Raw genomic sequence first — 12,440 nt, 5'->3', positions numbered from 1 at the left:
ACAATTCCAGAGAATCAAGACTGTTCAAACCACATTTTGTCTTTAGTATGTTCTGTTGTATGTGAGTGTTGCAGAGCTGAAGTTCTCTCACTTGGAGCTGCCTAATTTGGGTGCAGATTATCGTTGGAAGTTTGAGCAATAATTCCAAAGCATCATTGTTTAATGAAGTTTAGCCAGTGCTTAGCATAATTTTAATTAATTTCAATGCCTTAGAGGTGGTGTAGAAACAAAAGATTTTCTTGTGTACTTATTTCTACTCCGAAAAGGAAGGAGGGGGGGAAATCAAGCTGTTTTCTGAAATCAGCATAATATTTATCTTTCATTTAATGTTGCATTAACATTTTGTTGTCCTTGTGTAACCTCTGGAATTAAAACATTAGCATTTAAACATGTGAACATTTTCTATGTTTCCCCTGTGCCTGCTAGCTATTTCTGTTTGCTGTAGTGATAATAATTTTCGATTGGTACAACAACAGGCCCACACTATTTCCCTAGTACCTGCTCTACACCTATAGCAGATCCGCAGACATTCTTCAAAGGAGCAGTATTCCCTGAAGTCATCGTTCTGTAAATTAAAGGAACGGGCATTCATGAGGGGGAAGGAAGAGCTTCAAGTAAGAAACGTATTTCTGAAGGACTTAAAGCTCTGATTGAGTACAAGCGTTCAGTCAGCCTCATTCACCTCAGACAGTTTCTCTCAGCCTCCCACGATGCAGAATCGAGGGGGTTTGCTGGCATTGTGTGCATCACACTTTCCCCCCCGCTTCCTCTCCCAGCTCACCCCAGCCTTCAGCCATGCCTTCTCCATAGCGAGGCAGTTGCTATGGGAAGAACCCAGAATGAAATGCTGATTGCTGCTAGTTAGCTGTAAAGTTGCTCATAAGGAACAGAAGTTATTTTGTCTTGGCTGTGCAGTTTTACACGTCAGAGCAAATTGCAGTCGCTTTTGATGTAGCTTGTTCTTTCCAGAAAGCTAGTGATTCTATACCCCAAAGATTTAGCTGGCAAATCTAACAAAGTTAACTCAATTCTAGTCTTTTGTGGGGTACCTTAAACAGAGTGAAGTTTCTTTGTGTTCCCTTTCTAGATAGGTAAGACAACAGTTTTTAAAAATGTGGTGGTTCCTAAATGCTAATGTTTGCCAGGTCTGCAACATAGAAGGATTTTCTTTTTAATCTAACGGAAAGACCGAACAGACCTCTGAGTTCATAGAAATGGAGCATTTCACTACTAATCCAATTCATCACTTCAATTTGTAAACGAGATCTCCAAACTGTCAGCCACGTCTTTGTATTTGCAGGAGAAATTTCCTTCACTTATTCAGAGAGCATTACATGTCATTGTCGTTACTGCACAGTAGCCCCTCTGGGCTGACTGAAAAGGTTCACTAAGCATAAAGCGATGGGAGTTCCCACAGAGGTTTCTGTCTTTCTGTTGGAAATGTATAATCAAGTACAGGGCTGGATTACAAATTGGGTTGGTGCTTTTTATTCTCTGGTACCCAATTCAGAAGTTCTCTACTCAATATTCTCCTAAATGCTGTAATACAGAGCAAGTGAAAAAATTTGTAAGTGGAAGGTTGTGTTGTTAGTCTCTATTTGAGCCTCTGCCATTAATAATGCAACATTGGGTAACCAGTTTGCCTGGTTTGTATTTGAAGTTTATTCTATAAAGCTTAAATTGCTGCTGTTACTTTCCTGGGGCAGAAAGGAGAACTTTTCTGCCTGAACTGATGTAACCTCTTGTAGTCTTGGTGGGATTCTGATCATGTAAGCACCAAGATGTGGTACCACTGAATAAAAATTTTTGCTAGAATGGGCTGCTAACAACTTTCCTTGGCCACTCTGGGCATCACAAAGTCTCAGAGAAACTGCGTGTCTTCAAACAGTATACTTAAAAGTAATGCCATCTGCCAAATTACCTTTCCCTTTCAAATTATAAGCCTGATGGTCAATCCGTTTGAAACAAATGTTCATAACAAAAGACAAATGGAGAGAAGGGTCAAGTGGTTTGAGGAGGGAGGATGAAGAAAACTGTCTTTGTTGTGAAGGCTGAACATCAGACAATTTAGATCACACTAACGCAGTCTCCTGACAGTTTGGAACTCATGTGATGCCCACGAATGAGCCAGTGCTATTCCAGTTTGAAGGGAGAAACCCTCCGTTTCTGGAGTTACTAACCAGGTGGCTGGTTGTCTAGGTTGAAATCTGGAAGAAGCCATTTGGCTTGGAAATAAAATGGGTTTTTTTGGCTTCCAGGAGGAGTTCTGTTACCCGGTGGAATGTCTGGCTCTGACGGTGGAAGAGGTCATGCACATCCGTCAGGTGCTGGTGAAGGCAGAGCTGGAAAAGTACCAGCAATATAAAGACGTCTACACTGCTCTCAAGAAAGGAAAGGTAGGACTGAGTCTGTGGAGGCTCCGAAGCTTACTGACAGGGTCCAGTCACACCAGCCTCCCATTTACACACTTGTTTCTTACCCTGTATTGGAGAGAAAGAGGAGATACCCGCCAAACATCCCCCTAAATGTGTAATGCGTGGGTCAGCTTCCTTGGATTATGTGCAGAAACATCAAAACTTTTCATGGGAATACCTTATTTGTTCAGATTGTCTATAAAAATGCAGTAGTGTTTGCAATTACCAGAGCGTATCTGTAAGTTTTGAACTCCGTTGACGGAAGCGATTTCTGTCCCCATGCCTTCTGCAGCATTGCTTAGCAGTTCTATTCCAGAAAATAGAATTACAGATAAGTGTACGAGCTACAAGTTTTTCATATGAATCCTTACTATCAAGCAAAGAGGGAATGAAAGCCTTCAGAGAAGTCAGACAACATGTGACCCCAGAAGGAGGTTTAATATTAGACAATCCGTTAACTAACGCATTTTTTTCTGTAAACTGCAGATTGGGAATTGGAATTTACCAGTAGAAGCAGTGTCATATTCTCCCACTTTTGACTTGTGTTTCTTGAACACCTCCAGCAAGTGTATTTTGACTTCACGGTGTATTTTACCTACAGGCCTACCTGTGTCTAGTATGCAGATTTAATATAAACATTTAATACACTGATAGGCGGAGGAATGAGAATCTTAAAATGTCATTCATTAGATTCGTCTCTTGGCTATTGTCTTGATATATAAAGCTTAGTAATGAGTTTTTATCAAATCTCAAAGTAAGTTGATGCTTTAATTAATTTACCCTGCTATTATAATCGTTCACTTTTATTTCTAACCAAATTTATGTAGCCTCACGTGAGTCTCTGGATCTCAGCATGTCATCTTTTGTTTCACTGCAAAACTTTTCATTGTTCAATGCCTTTCCTTCCTAGAAATATTCTTAAGCTGTGATCCCTATCTCCTTTGAATAAACTGAATACGCGGGATTTCTTATCTGGCTATAAAGCAGGTTTTCCTCAAGTAAGATTGCTATAATAGCTCTTTCCTGCACCTCCTCGAGTTTTCAAGAATGTAAGATTGGAAGAAAATAATCAAATGTTATCACAGGCAAAATCTTTTGTGTCCCAGACCTGGCCCAGGTGGTTAGGAACCATTTCCAGTCTGAATGTATTCATGGCTGAATTTGTGCCCATTTGTTCTTATGTTCTTCAGGTGTAACTGTTACCCTTCCTTACTGCTATTACTCTTATTTTCCTGTTTCTTTTTTGTGTAGCAATGATATAAACATCAGTGAAGGAGAAGTAAAAGAAGTTAATAAATAACTGACAATTATTTAATTTAGGTAAAAAAATAAAGGAGTGTTTATAAATATATGAATATACAGTTCTGGACCATTATTTTTAATGTCATTGTAGAAGTATGGACCCCAGGACTGGATGTAGTACTGCAGCTGTGCTCTCGCTGATAGCAGTTTGATAGATGAAGTCATTACTGTGTGGGACTTTGCCTAACATTGTGGACTCCTTTGTTCTTGTAGCTCTGCTTTTGCTGTCGAACAAGAAGGTTCTCTTTCTTTACCTGGTCTTACACTTGTCAGTTCTGTAAGAGGTAAATACTTAGTATCTGTTAATAAAGGGGTACCGTTTCAGAGGGGAAAATACTGATTTATACGTTAGAAACTCTCAGGTGTTTCCACTGCATACTGTTGATTGTTTCTATTTCTGTAACAGTTGATATTAAAAAAAATTATGCAAAACCAGTTCCTTCCTAAGTGACAGAATTGATTCCTTGGGCAGAAACTCTTGGCTTTAAGGTGAGAGGAATACTCATATGTTCTTTTGTGCTCATGGGAGAGTGAGGTGGAATTTACTCAGACTCCCCAGTCAACAGTTCCATAATCTCTGTTGTTGGGGAAAACATTTCAAGGCAATTTACCTTTTGGATTATGTTTGGAGTACTGATGGGGGGAGAAGGGAAAAGGAATCTTTTGCAGGCAAAATGAAAAATTTTAAGTTGAACAGTGAGACAGTAAGTCTGGAGATCTGTGGAATCACAGTTACTGTCTCACCAAAGGAGGTTTCTTTAGAGGAAAAACAGCTTTCTCCACCCCCCACACCCCCCCTCCTTTTTAATTTAGCTGTAGTTCTTGTTTAGCATTTCTCCTTGCTTTTAGCTTCATGCAGTGATTAAAGTTATTACGTTGAAGAAACTTGAAATATAAAAGTGTTTGTTTAAGGGGAGGATGGGGAGGATTCTCACTCCTGAAAACGTTTATCCCTTATTCTTGATTTAAATATTTTTCCTAATGAAATAATTTATGCCCTTGCTTTCTTACACAGGCCTGTATGCTCACAGTGTTGCAAAAAAGTAAGTAAGTAAACTTATGGTTAGATCAGCTAAAAAGCTGTAATGTTTGTCATGATACTTCATGTTCCTTCTGGTACTCTCAACAGATGCGGTTGCCATCAAAGCCATATTCTACTCTCCCCATCTTCTCACTGGGACCTTCAACCTTGCAAAGAGGAGAGAGCTTTATGAGGCCAGAGAAACCCTCTACCAGTCACCACCATTCATTGCGAAGCATGTCCAGGTGAGAAACACCCCTAGCTCACATGTGTCTATTTCAAATGCTTCCGAAGTGTTTCATATTGAGTTACCAATCATTAAGAAGATGCTGTCTACCTGTTTTGTAGTTGTCAATGTGTCTAATGCTTGTAGTAACTTTTCTGAGGCCTGAAAATCCATGTCTCTCCCACTTACTGCTTTGATTTACCAAAATAGAAATACCAACAGTGTGTCTCAAACCTTTTTCGCATTACAGGTGAAAAATAATATGAGTCAGCAATGGGATAACTGTATTTCCGTAGGACCTCTACAAAAATTTCCTTAGCTTGTCTTTTTCTGGTATGAATAGACTTTCCAGAGATAAATCTTGCAGGCCAGAATCACTCACTGAATGGGAATTCAATGACTTCTTGCAGAGATAGATCTTTTTTTTCCCCTAATTTTTCTAATTCTAATTTTCAATATTTTTTTCACTTTGGTATTGTCAAGTTACCTACTGATTCTATATCTTACACATAGATGGTTGTCAAAGCTAATGAAGAAATTAAATATAAAAAAAATGCTCCTTTTTGAGGGGATCTACTGTATAAACCCTCTGCATAAATAACTAGTGCTATGTTGCTGTGTCAATGAGCCAAACGCATTATTTATTTATAGTTATTAGTAAGGTTGGTTTTGCCAAGGTAAGTGTTACACACGCCCTCAGTTGGTGACCCTGCAATCTTGTCGAACCAGGCAGACGCTGTCCTCTCTGGTGCTAGGTCTCCCTAACATTTCTGGGGAAGGAGAAAGGAAGATTTAAATCAAGACCGTTCTGATGTGCTGCCTCCTGAAGGCGTCCCTTGATGCCCACTGCCATGCTGCTAAATAAGTGACAGGTCCTGCTCTTTTGCCTTTCAGGTTGACCTCAAGGTCCAAATCTGTGGATAAGTCACATGAAGAGTTTCCCAAAGAATTAATGGAGGACTGGAGCACGATGGAGGTGTGTGTGGACTGCAAGAAGTTTATTTCAGAAATCATCAATTCAAGCCGGCGCAGTCTGTCTCTGGCCAACAAGCGAGCCAGGTTAAAAAGGAAAACGCAGTCCTTCTACATGTCGTCACCGGGAACCTCTGAATACTGCCCCTCTGAAAGGACTATCAACGAGATCTGAGCCTTGTGCCTTTTTCTTTGCTTTTGTCTACATGAGGTCATCGTCCATGAGCAAGGTCACGGAAACTGGATTATCATTACGTTGCTTCATTTCACTTGACTGGCTTGAATTTGCATTAGATCACAGGATTTCCTACTCCAGTGGTTCCCAGAGACACAGAACGCTATGTTTAGTTCTGTGCAGAATGATATGCAACAGGTCAGCTGCTCGCACTGGAAGAAAATCAATAGTTTGAAATTGTTGCCTCTTTTGTGTGTGTGCATTGAAACTAGAAAGCCTTTTTCTTGCTTTCGATCTTTTTTTAACCATACTTTGAATCATTTTTCAGGAGATGAGCTGAAAACATATGTTTAAAGGAGAACCAAATCTAACAAAGTGTCAGTGTTAGCACAGTAGCAAACAGTAAGTCATATTGGCATTACCACCCTAGTAATGCTCATGTCCTAGTTAAAACAGCAAAAGGTCATACTGCACACCGGACACCCAGTGTGAACGACTGTGGTCAGAACCATCTTTCTTTGAACTGTTTCGGTTGCTCTGAGATCAGGGTTCGGCACGGGACCCCGCAGTGTCTGTGTCCTAGGGCAAAATACACGGCGAAGCTCTTCGCCCGTGTGTTTGGCCGTTCCCCTGAGCTGCTGTACTTTCGAAGCCTTAGTGTACTTCTAAGTGTCTCCTGAGCAGGTTTTAGTAGTTTACTTTCTATCTTGAATGTATCATGATGACTACTAGTAGCAGTGAATTTTAGTAGTAGACAGAGTTGTACAGTTTATGGGGAGGATGGGAAATAAGGGAGGCTTCTAATTTTAACTGAATACCTGTAAAGTTGTTCTTGTGGTTACTCAGAGAAAATGGTGGGTAAGGTGTACATTTGTATTATAATGGAGCACACAAATACTGCTATAGTTCTGTCTGACAGCATATCCACTGATAACCCCATTTTTTCTGGGGTTTATAACTTGGCTGTAAAAATTCGTGTTTCTGCTGAAATTTGGGACAGTGCTGTCTCAGATTGGGAGCAATCTCTCTTTTTTTTCTTTAATCTTTTTTCATTCTTTTTAACTTTTTAATTCACTCACGAAAGAGTGCTATACTAGTTGTTTAGAAGTTCCAACAATGTTAAAACGTTAACTGACATCTTATGCTTTTTTGCACTTTTTTTTATATTCAAAACACTTTTTTTTTTTTTTTTAAATTCAGGCATAGCCAGAGTTTACTCCGTAATTTGGGGCCAGATCATTTTGGTATTTAAAACCAAGCTAACATAGCCAAGTTATTAATACTTGAAAATCAACTACTGTAACTTTTTCATAATTTTTTAATACCCTGAGGCATATTTAATATCTATATAGCAGTGTATTATAGAATGACATAGCAGAAAAGTTTCAGATCTATTTATTAACATTTCTATACTTCAGATTAATGAGAGATACCTCAGAACTGCTCCAAAGTAGCTGGCACTGGATTTCTGTAACATGATTTTAAAGATGTATGAATCAAAACAGATTCTCCTGTCCAAATCTGGTGGATTGAAAAGCCCAGCAGAAGGCGGGCTGCCCCACCAGCCCTGGCACGGCGCGCTGGAGGCCGGCGCAGAGGCTGTGGGGCAGCAGGGCTGGGTGGGTTCCCCCCACAGCGGGCTGCCTCCTGCTGCCCAGGGGAACACGGCTTCCCCTTCAAAGGGTCTTTGCATGTTACACTGCAGCCTTTGGAGCAGCCACTCATATCATCTCTTTTCAGTTGATTTGAAAAGCACATGCAAAAGTCTCCTTAAACCTTTGCAGGGACTCATCCATCCTTATTTTTCTTTAAACGCCCCCTTGGAAAATGAGGATTTTTGCATATGCAGGGCTTACTGAAAATAATGGTTTGATTTTTTTCTGAACCAATGCAAACAGGAAAGCAGAGCTCAAGGCTAACTCCCCCTCGTAGCTGCCCCATGTAAGGTCAGGTGTCAAGGCCCTCTCCTCAGGGTACCTCTGGAAGAGTGTCCTGCATATTAAAGCATCTGGAGTACTGGCATGAGCTAGGGATGTAGGGGGTGAGCAGCACAGACAGGCTGATTGGAAAGGTCTGCTGCTGCTGCTGGAAGGGTCGCCTGATCTCCGTCACATCAGCACTTTTTCTTGTTTCTGTGCCAAAACCAGGCCATGTGCTTGCTGCACAGTGCGTCAGGAAAACCAGACCGATAGAAATGCAGGAAATCTCACTTTGCATCTCCCCTGTTGTTCTTACCATTTTCTCCTGGAAATGTCCCGGCCACGTTACAATCACCCTGTCTGTCCCCTGCTCGCAGCCCTCTTCCCTGGTATCCTCCAGCCACTGAGGTGCAGAGTATCGCACATTTATTTTCCCCTTTGAGAGGGATCTAGGACGTTGCAGAGCAGGCAGGATCAAGGACTAAATCCTGAGTGTGCAAAGGGAAATGAGCCCCTCACGGCACGCCTGTGCCCCCCCCCCCCCCCGGCCTTGGCAGGGCCTGGGGTGGCCCCGGGGAAGTGGCGCAGCCTCATCATCCAGCCTGCGCCTTCCTGGGGTGCCCCGCAGCCCTTGGCTCGGGCGGGCTCTGCTGCGCAGGGCAGGGCGCAGACACCAAACAGCAACGTGGTGGTTGCACAAAACCGCCACGGTGATGTGATTGAGCTCCGTGTCGCTCGCCCAGAGCTGCCGTGGGACAGGGCCTGGATAACCTCCCTTTTTCCCTGGGAAAAACCCTCCGGGCTGCTGATGCACGCTGTGGCAGGCTCCACAAAATGTGGGGTGCAGAGGGCTGCTTCTCCCCTTCCCTCCCATCCCTTCCTCTCTGGCACAGTTGCCCCACATTATCCTGGCATTTCACTCCGCAAAAGAAGCAGCAGCGAGCTGGTCTGTCACGCAGCGCCTGAAGGAGCACAGCTCGCTGCTTGCCCAGCTCTCTGCAGAACGGGCTATTTTTAGCTCTCCATCTCGCTGCTTGCGCTAGCATCCCAAATCCACTGCAACCATTTGCCTGTGTCCCCGCAGTGCTGTCCTATTTATGGTCTGATCTTCACATTAGCGTCAGAGGATGAAATCAGAAGCTTGTAAATATGTGTAATATATTTATTAATATTTAGGAAGTCTCCATCAATCATGCAATGGGAATTGACTTTCCCACGACATTTTAAAAAGGAAATTAGTCTTATTTTATGTGTGTTGGCTATTCTCTTTATTAGAGTTAACGCTTTAAGCCCCCTAATACAGTTTGCACTCCATAGGCATTTTAGAGTGGATCGCTGCTGACGAGAACATGGGACTAGCACAGTGGGCTCCCTTCCATTAATTTTTACAATATTTTAATTTTTTTAATGTATTAATATGCCCGAGATCTGTTTAAATATAATGTAGGAGACCCAAGGAGTTAAAAATGCCACCGGCAGCATCGGTCTTGTGGTCTTGTATGTGAACCCGGTTGTGGAGAATTCAAACCCGGCTCTGCCTCACAGCGGCAGCTCTCAGACCTGACCTTCCAAATGGCCACAGCGACAACAGTGCTTTGGGCGTTTGTGGTTTTTAACCTTTCCCCGTTACTTCCTTTATACAGGGAGAGGTGTCACCTGGCAAAAATAAAATGCCTTTCCATTATAGCCCTTGTCTGTGTTAATTATTCATGTGGAAGATGATTTAAGGTTTTGTCTCCTTTTCTTTTTCGTGCTTTTATACTTTTGTGAGATCAGTCAGAAATTTCTTTGGGCAAAGAATTGTTAATGAAAATGATTGAACAACAGCTGAACGCTGGCTGGGCTGCATGAAGTGACGGAAACATGTTGAAGTACTCTTAGAATAGCAATAAAGCTGCTTGTGTAACCCCAGTGCTGTGAGTAGCTCCCAGTTGTCATTTCCAGCCAGCTCCCCATTACTGGTGCGTTGCTGCTTCCGACACTGATGGTCTGTGGCCGAGTACAGGCTCTGGGAAATCTCCATCCCTCATCTTCAGGAGAGAAATGCTGGGAGTCTTTTGGAGAGGTTTTGGATTGGTTGCTTTTAGTTTTTAAACCAGAAGCGGAGAGAACGTTTTTATCACTATTACATTGTTCTCTTTCAAGCTCCCCTTTTTCTGCAGGCAAGTTCAGCGTCACCTTCCATGGTTTGTTACTGGCTGCATGCTCTGTAGGTTAAAACTGATTTAGAAGCTCCAACTTTAGCCTCTTGATTGCTACCTTCATGCTTCACCTCATCCAGCAGCTCTGTACATCTTTTAGGAATGTCTCTCTTAAGAGCTCAGTCTCATCTGTGAAACAGTGACAGCACATGGGCATGAGGCAAAGGTGCTGTGACTGTGCGCTCTGGTGCTACAGCGTATGGGTTATGTTAACGTTACCGTAAAATTTTGTAGTATTTCCGTGTTGATGACTTGGAGCTGCTCTGGTTTATTTCTTCTTCTTTTGTATGTATGTATCTTGAGGCCAATCTGAGAATGTTTATGAATATTGATTCCAGCTATAAAGACCTGTTCTGTTGTTTCTGATTTTTACTTCAGATTTTTTGGGTACCTGAAATCACTACTCAACAGGGTTTCCTGGTAGGAGAACCATGAGAGGGGCATTAGCTTAGTCTGACATGATACACAAAGACACAAACCAGTTTCCTGACTCATAAGCCTAAGTTCAGGAGCACTGTCCTCACGGCAACTCTATCCCAGCATCACAGCCCCGTCCCACTGGGAGGGCTGGTGCCAGCTACCGTGTGCAAAGGGTGGGCGCCAAGTAGCACCCACAAGCTCCAGCAGCCCAGAGCAGAGGGAGCCTGTGGCCCTCCCTGCGTTTTCAGCTTGATATCGTAAAATCCCAGAGCTGCTCTTGCTGCTCAGTTGACCTGGCACAAGCTGCAAGCCCTTCTGTGCCTCAGAGTCCCCATCTGCAAACACAGGGAGTGCAAAGCAGCTAAAACCGTTCAAGGAATTTTGAGAGCTGCTGGTAAAGAGATGAGTGCCCAGAGTCAGACCTAGTAGGATCCTGCACTGCAAGTTTCCATTGGCTTCCGGTACTTGAAAGCACTTAGCCCCACTTCCAGGTGCACTGAATTCCAGATAGTTGAACCTTTACAATATTTTGTCAAGCAAAGAATTGTGAATCAAATTTATCGTGGTAGTCTGCACTCAGCGGGTGTCATTGGGTGTAATCAGAAGATGGAGCTGAACAGCTGTCAGACAGGCACTGCAAATTTTATGTGGCAGTAGCTTTGCTTGTTTATTTGCACCGAACTGCAATTTGGTAACTTCAGTTTCTTCTGCGGGGCGCTGCCTTGCAGTGGCAGCACCTGGCTGAACCGAGTGTCAGATGCGCAGCTAGCCTGGGCTCCGTGTCCTGAAATAACGACAGAAGCACCGCAGTCTGCAAAGGTTGTCGAGAGGGGCTTTGTAGAACAGTTCTAGAGGAACCTGTTTGGAATAGACCTTTCTGTAGCTAATGAAAAAAATACATGTTTAAGCAGATAGTCTTTTGAGGTGCCAAGCTACTCAACGTATAGTCACAGCTGGAAAACACCGGTTTGATTATTAACCCATTTGATTAAAAAAAACCCTGCAAGTGAAAAACTTTATGAAAAACCACGGTTTTTGTGCCTCCCATGCAGTTATAGCCTTTACATTAAGCTACAGGCCCTCCCTGTGTTTCTCTAACCAGAGTCACATCAGGGCTTAACAGTGGGAGCCAGCAATGCTTTGGCTTCTGCTGGACGGGCTGTGGCCAAACACTGCAGTCTGGGATTGTTAAATTGGATTTCAGGGGCTGCTAAATCTAGAACTAAAGGACATGGGCATGAGCTGATGCAACTTCTGCAGGGGGTTGGCTTGCGAAGTTCGTTGAAAATAAGCACCAGTGAAGTTGACTTATATATGGGGAGGCTGTGGTCTCATGGCCCAGCTTACGGGACAGGCAGAGGCCAAGGCCCAGCTTTGGCTTACGGCATTTAAGACACATTTCTGCTGAAGGGGCTGGTGTTACATTACCTGTGAATTAGAAAGGAAAATGAAAATACAATGTGGAGTGTATTTGAGCTGTATTTCTGTTAAAGCTGGTTCCCCCTCCCCAAACCCCTCTTTTAATAAAGGAGAAAAAAAACCCCAAACAAACAAACAGGAGATGCACTTTTTGGATATGAACAGGCCCAGAGCACAAAGCTCCTCCCCTGCAAACTTCTGCTTCTGTGTTGTCACTGCGCATGTGCCGTCTGCGCAGCTTCAAGTACACCAGGGGCATCGCCTCTAACAGAGAAAGGCAACAGATTTGTCTTATGCTTGTTTTCATGTTACGTGGTACTGAAATTCAATTTCTTGTTTATGCGTTCCTAATAAAAAGTTCTTTAAAATGA

At 42.9% G+C, this 12,440-nt stretch overlaps 1 protein-coding gene across 4 annotated transcripts in view; it reads left to right on the top strand.

Annotated features, from left to right (window-relative positions):
* Positions 1–12,440, top strand: part of SPIRE1 (spire type actin nucleation factor 1) — a 133,967-nt gene extending 121,527 nt beyond the window's left edge. For all 4 annotated transcript variants that reach the window (XM_055704652.1, XM_055704650.1, XM_055704651.1 and 1 more), the window contains 5 exons: positions 2,259–2,396; positions 3,930–4,000; positions 4,732–4,759; positions 4,846–4,982; positions 5,858–12,440. In XM_055704652.1, coding sequence (XP_055560627.1) covers positions 2,259–2,396; positions 3,930–4,000; positions 4,732–4,759; positions 4,846–4,982; positions 5,858–6,110 — 627 coding nt within the window. In that variant the 3' untranslated portion in view covers positions 6,111–12,440. The remainder of the gene's footprint in view (positions 1–2,258; positions 2,397–3,929; positions 4,001–4,731; positions 4,760–4,845; positions 4,983–5,857) is intronic.

Source organism: Falco cherrug, chromosome 3 (assembly GCF_023634085.1).
Source record: "Falco cherrug isolate bFalChe1 chromosome 3, bFalChe1.pri, whole genome shotgun sequence".
Lineage (NCBI taxonomy): Eukaryota > Metazoa > Chordata > Aves > Falconiformes > Falconidae > Falco > Falco cherrug.
Note: the sequence above shows the minus strand (reverse complement) of the source record. Positions and strands in the feature narration are given on the sequence as shown.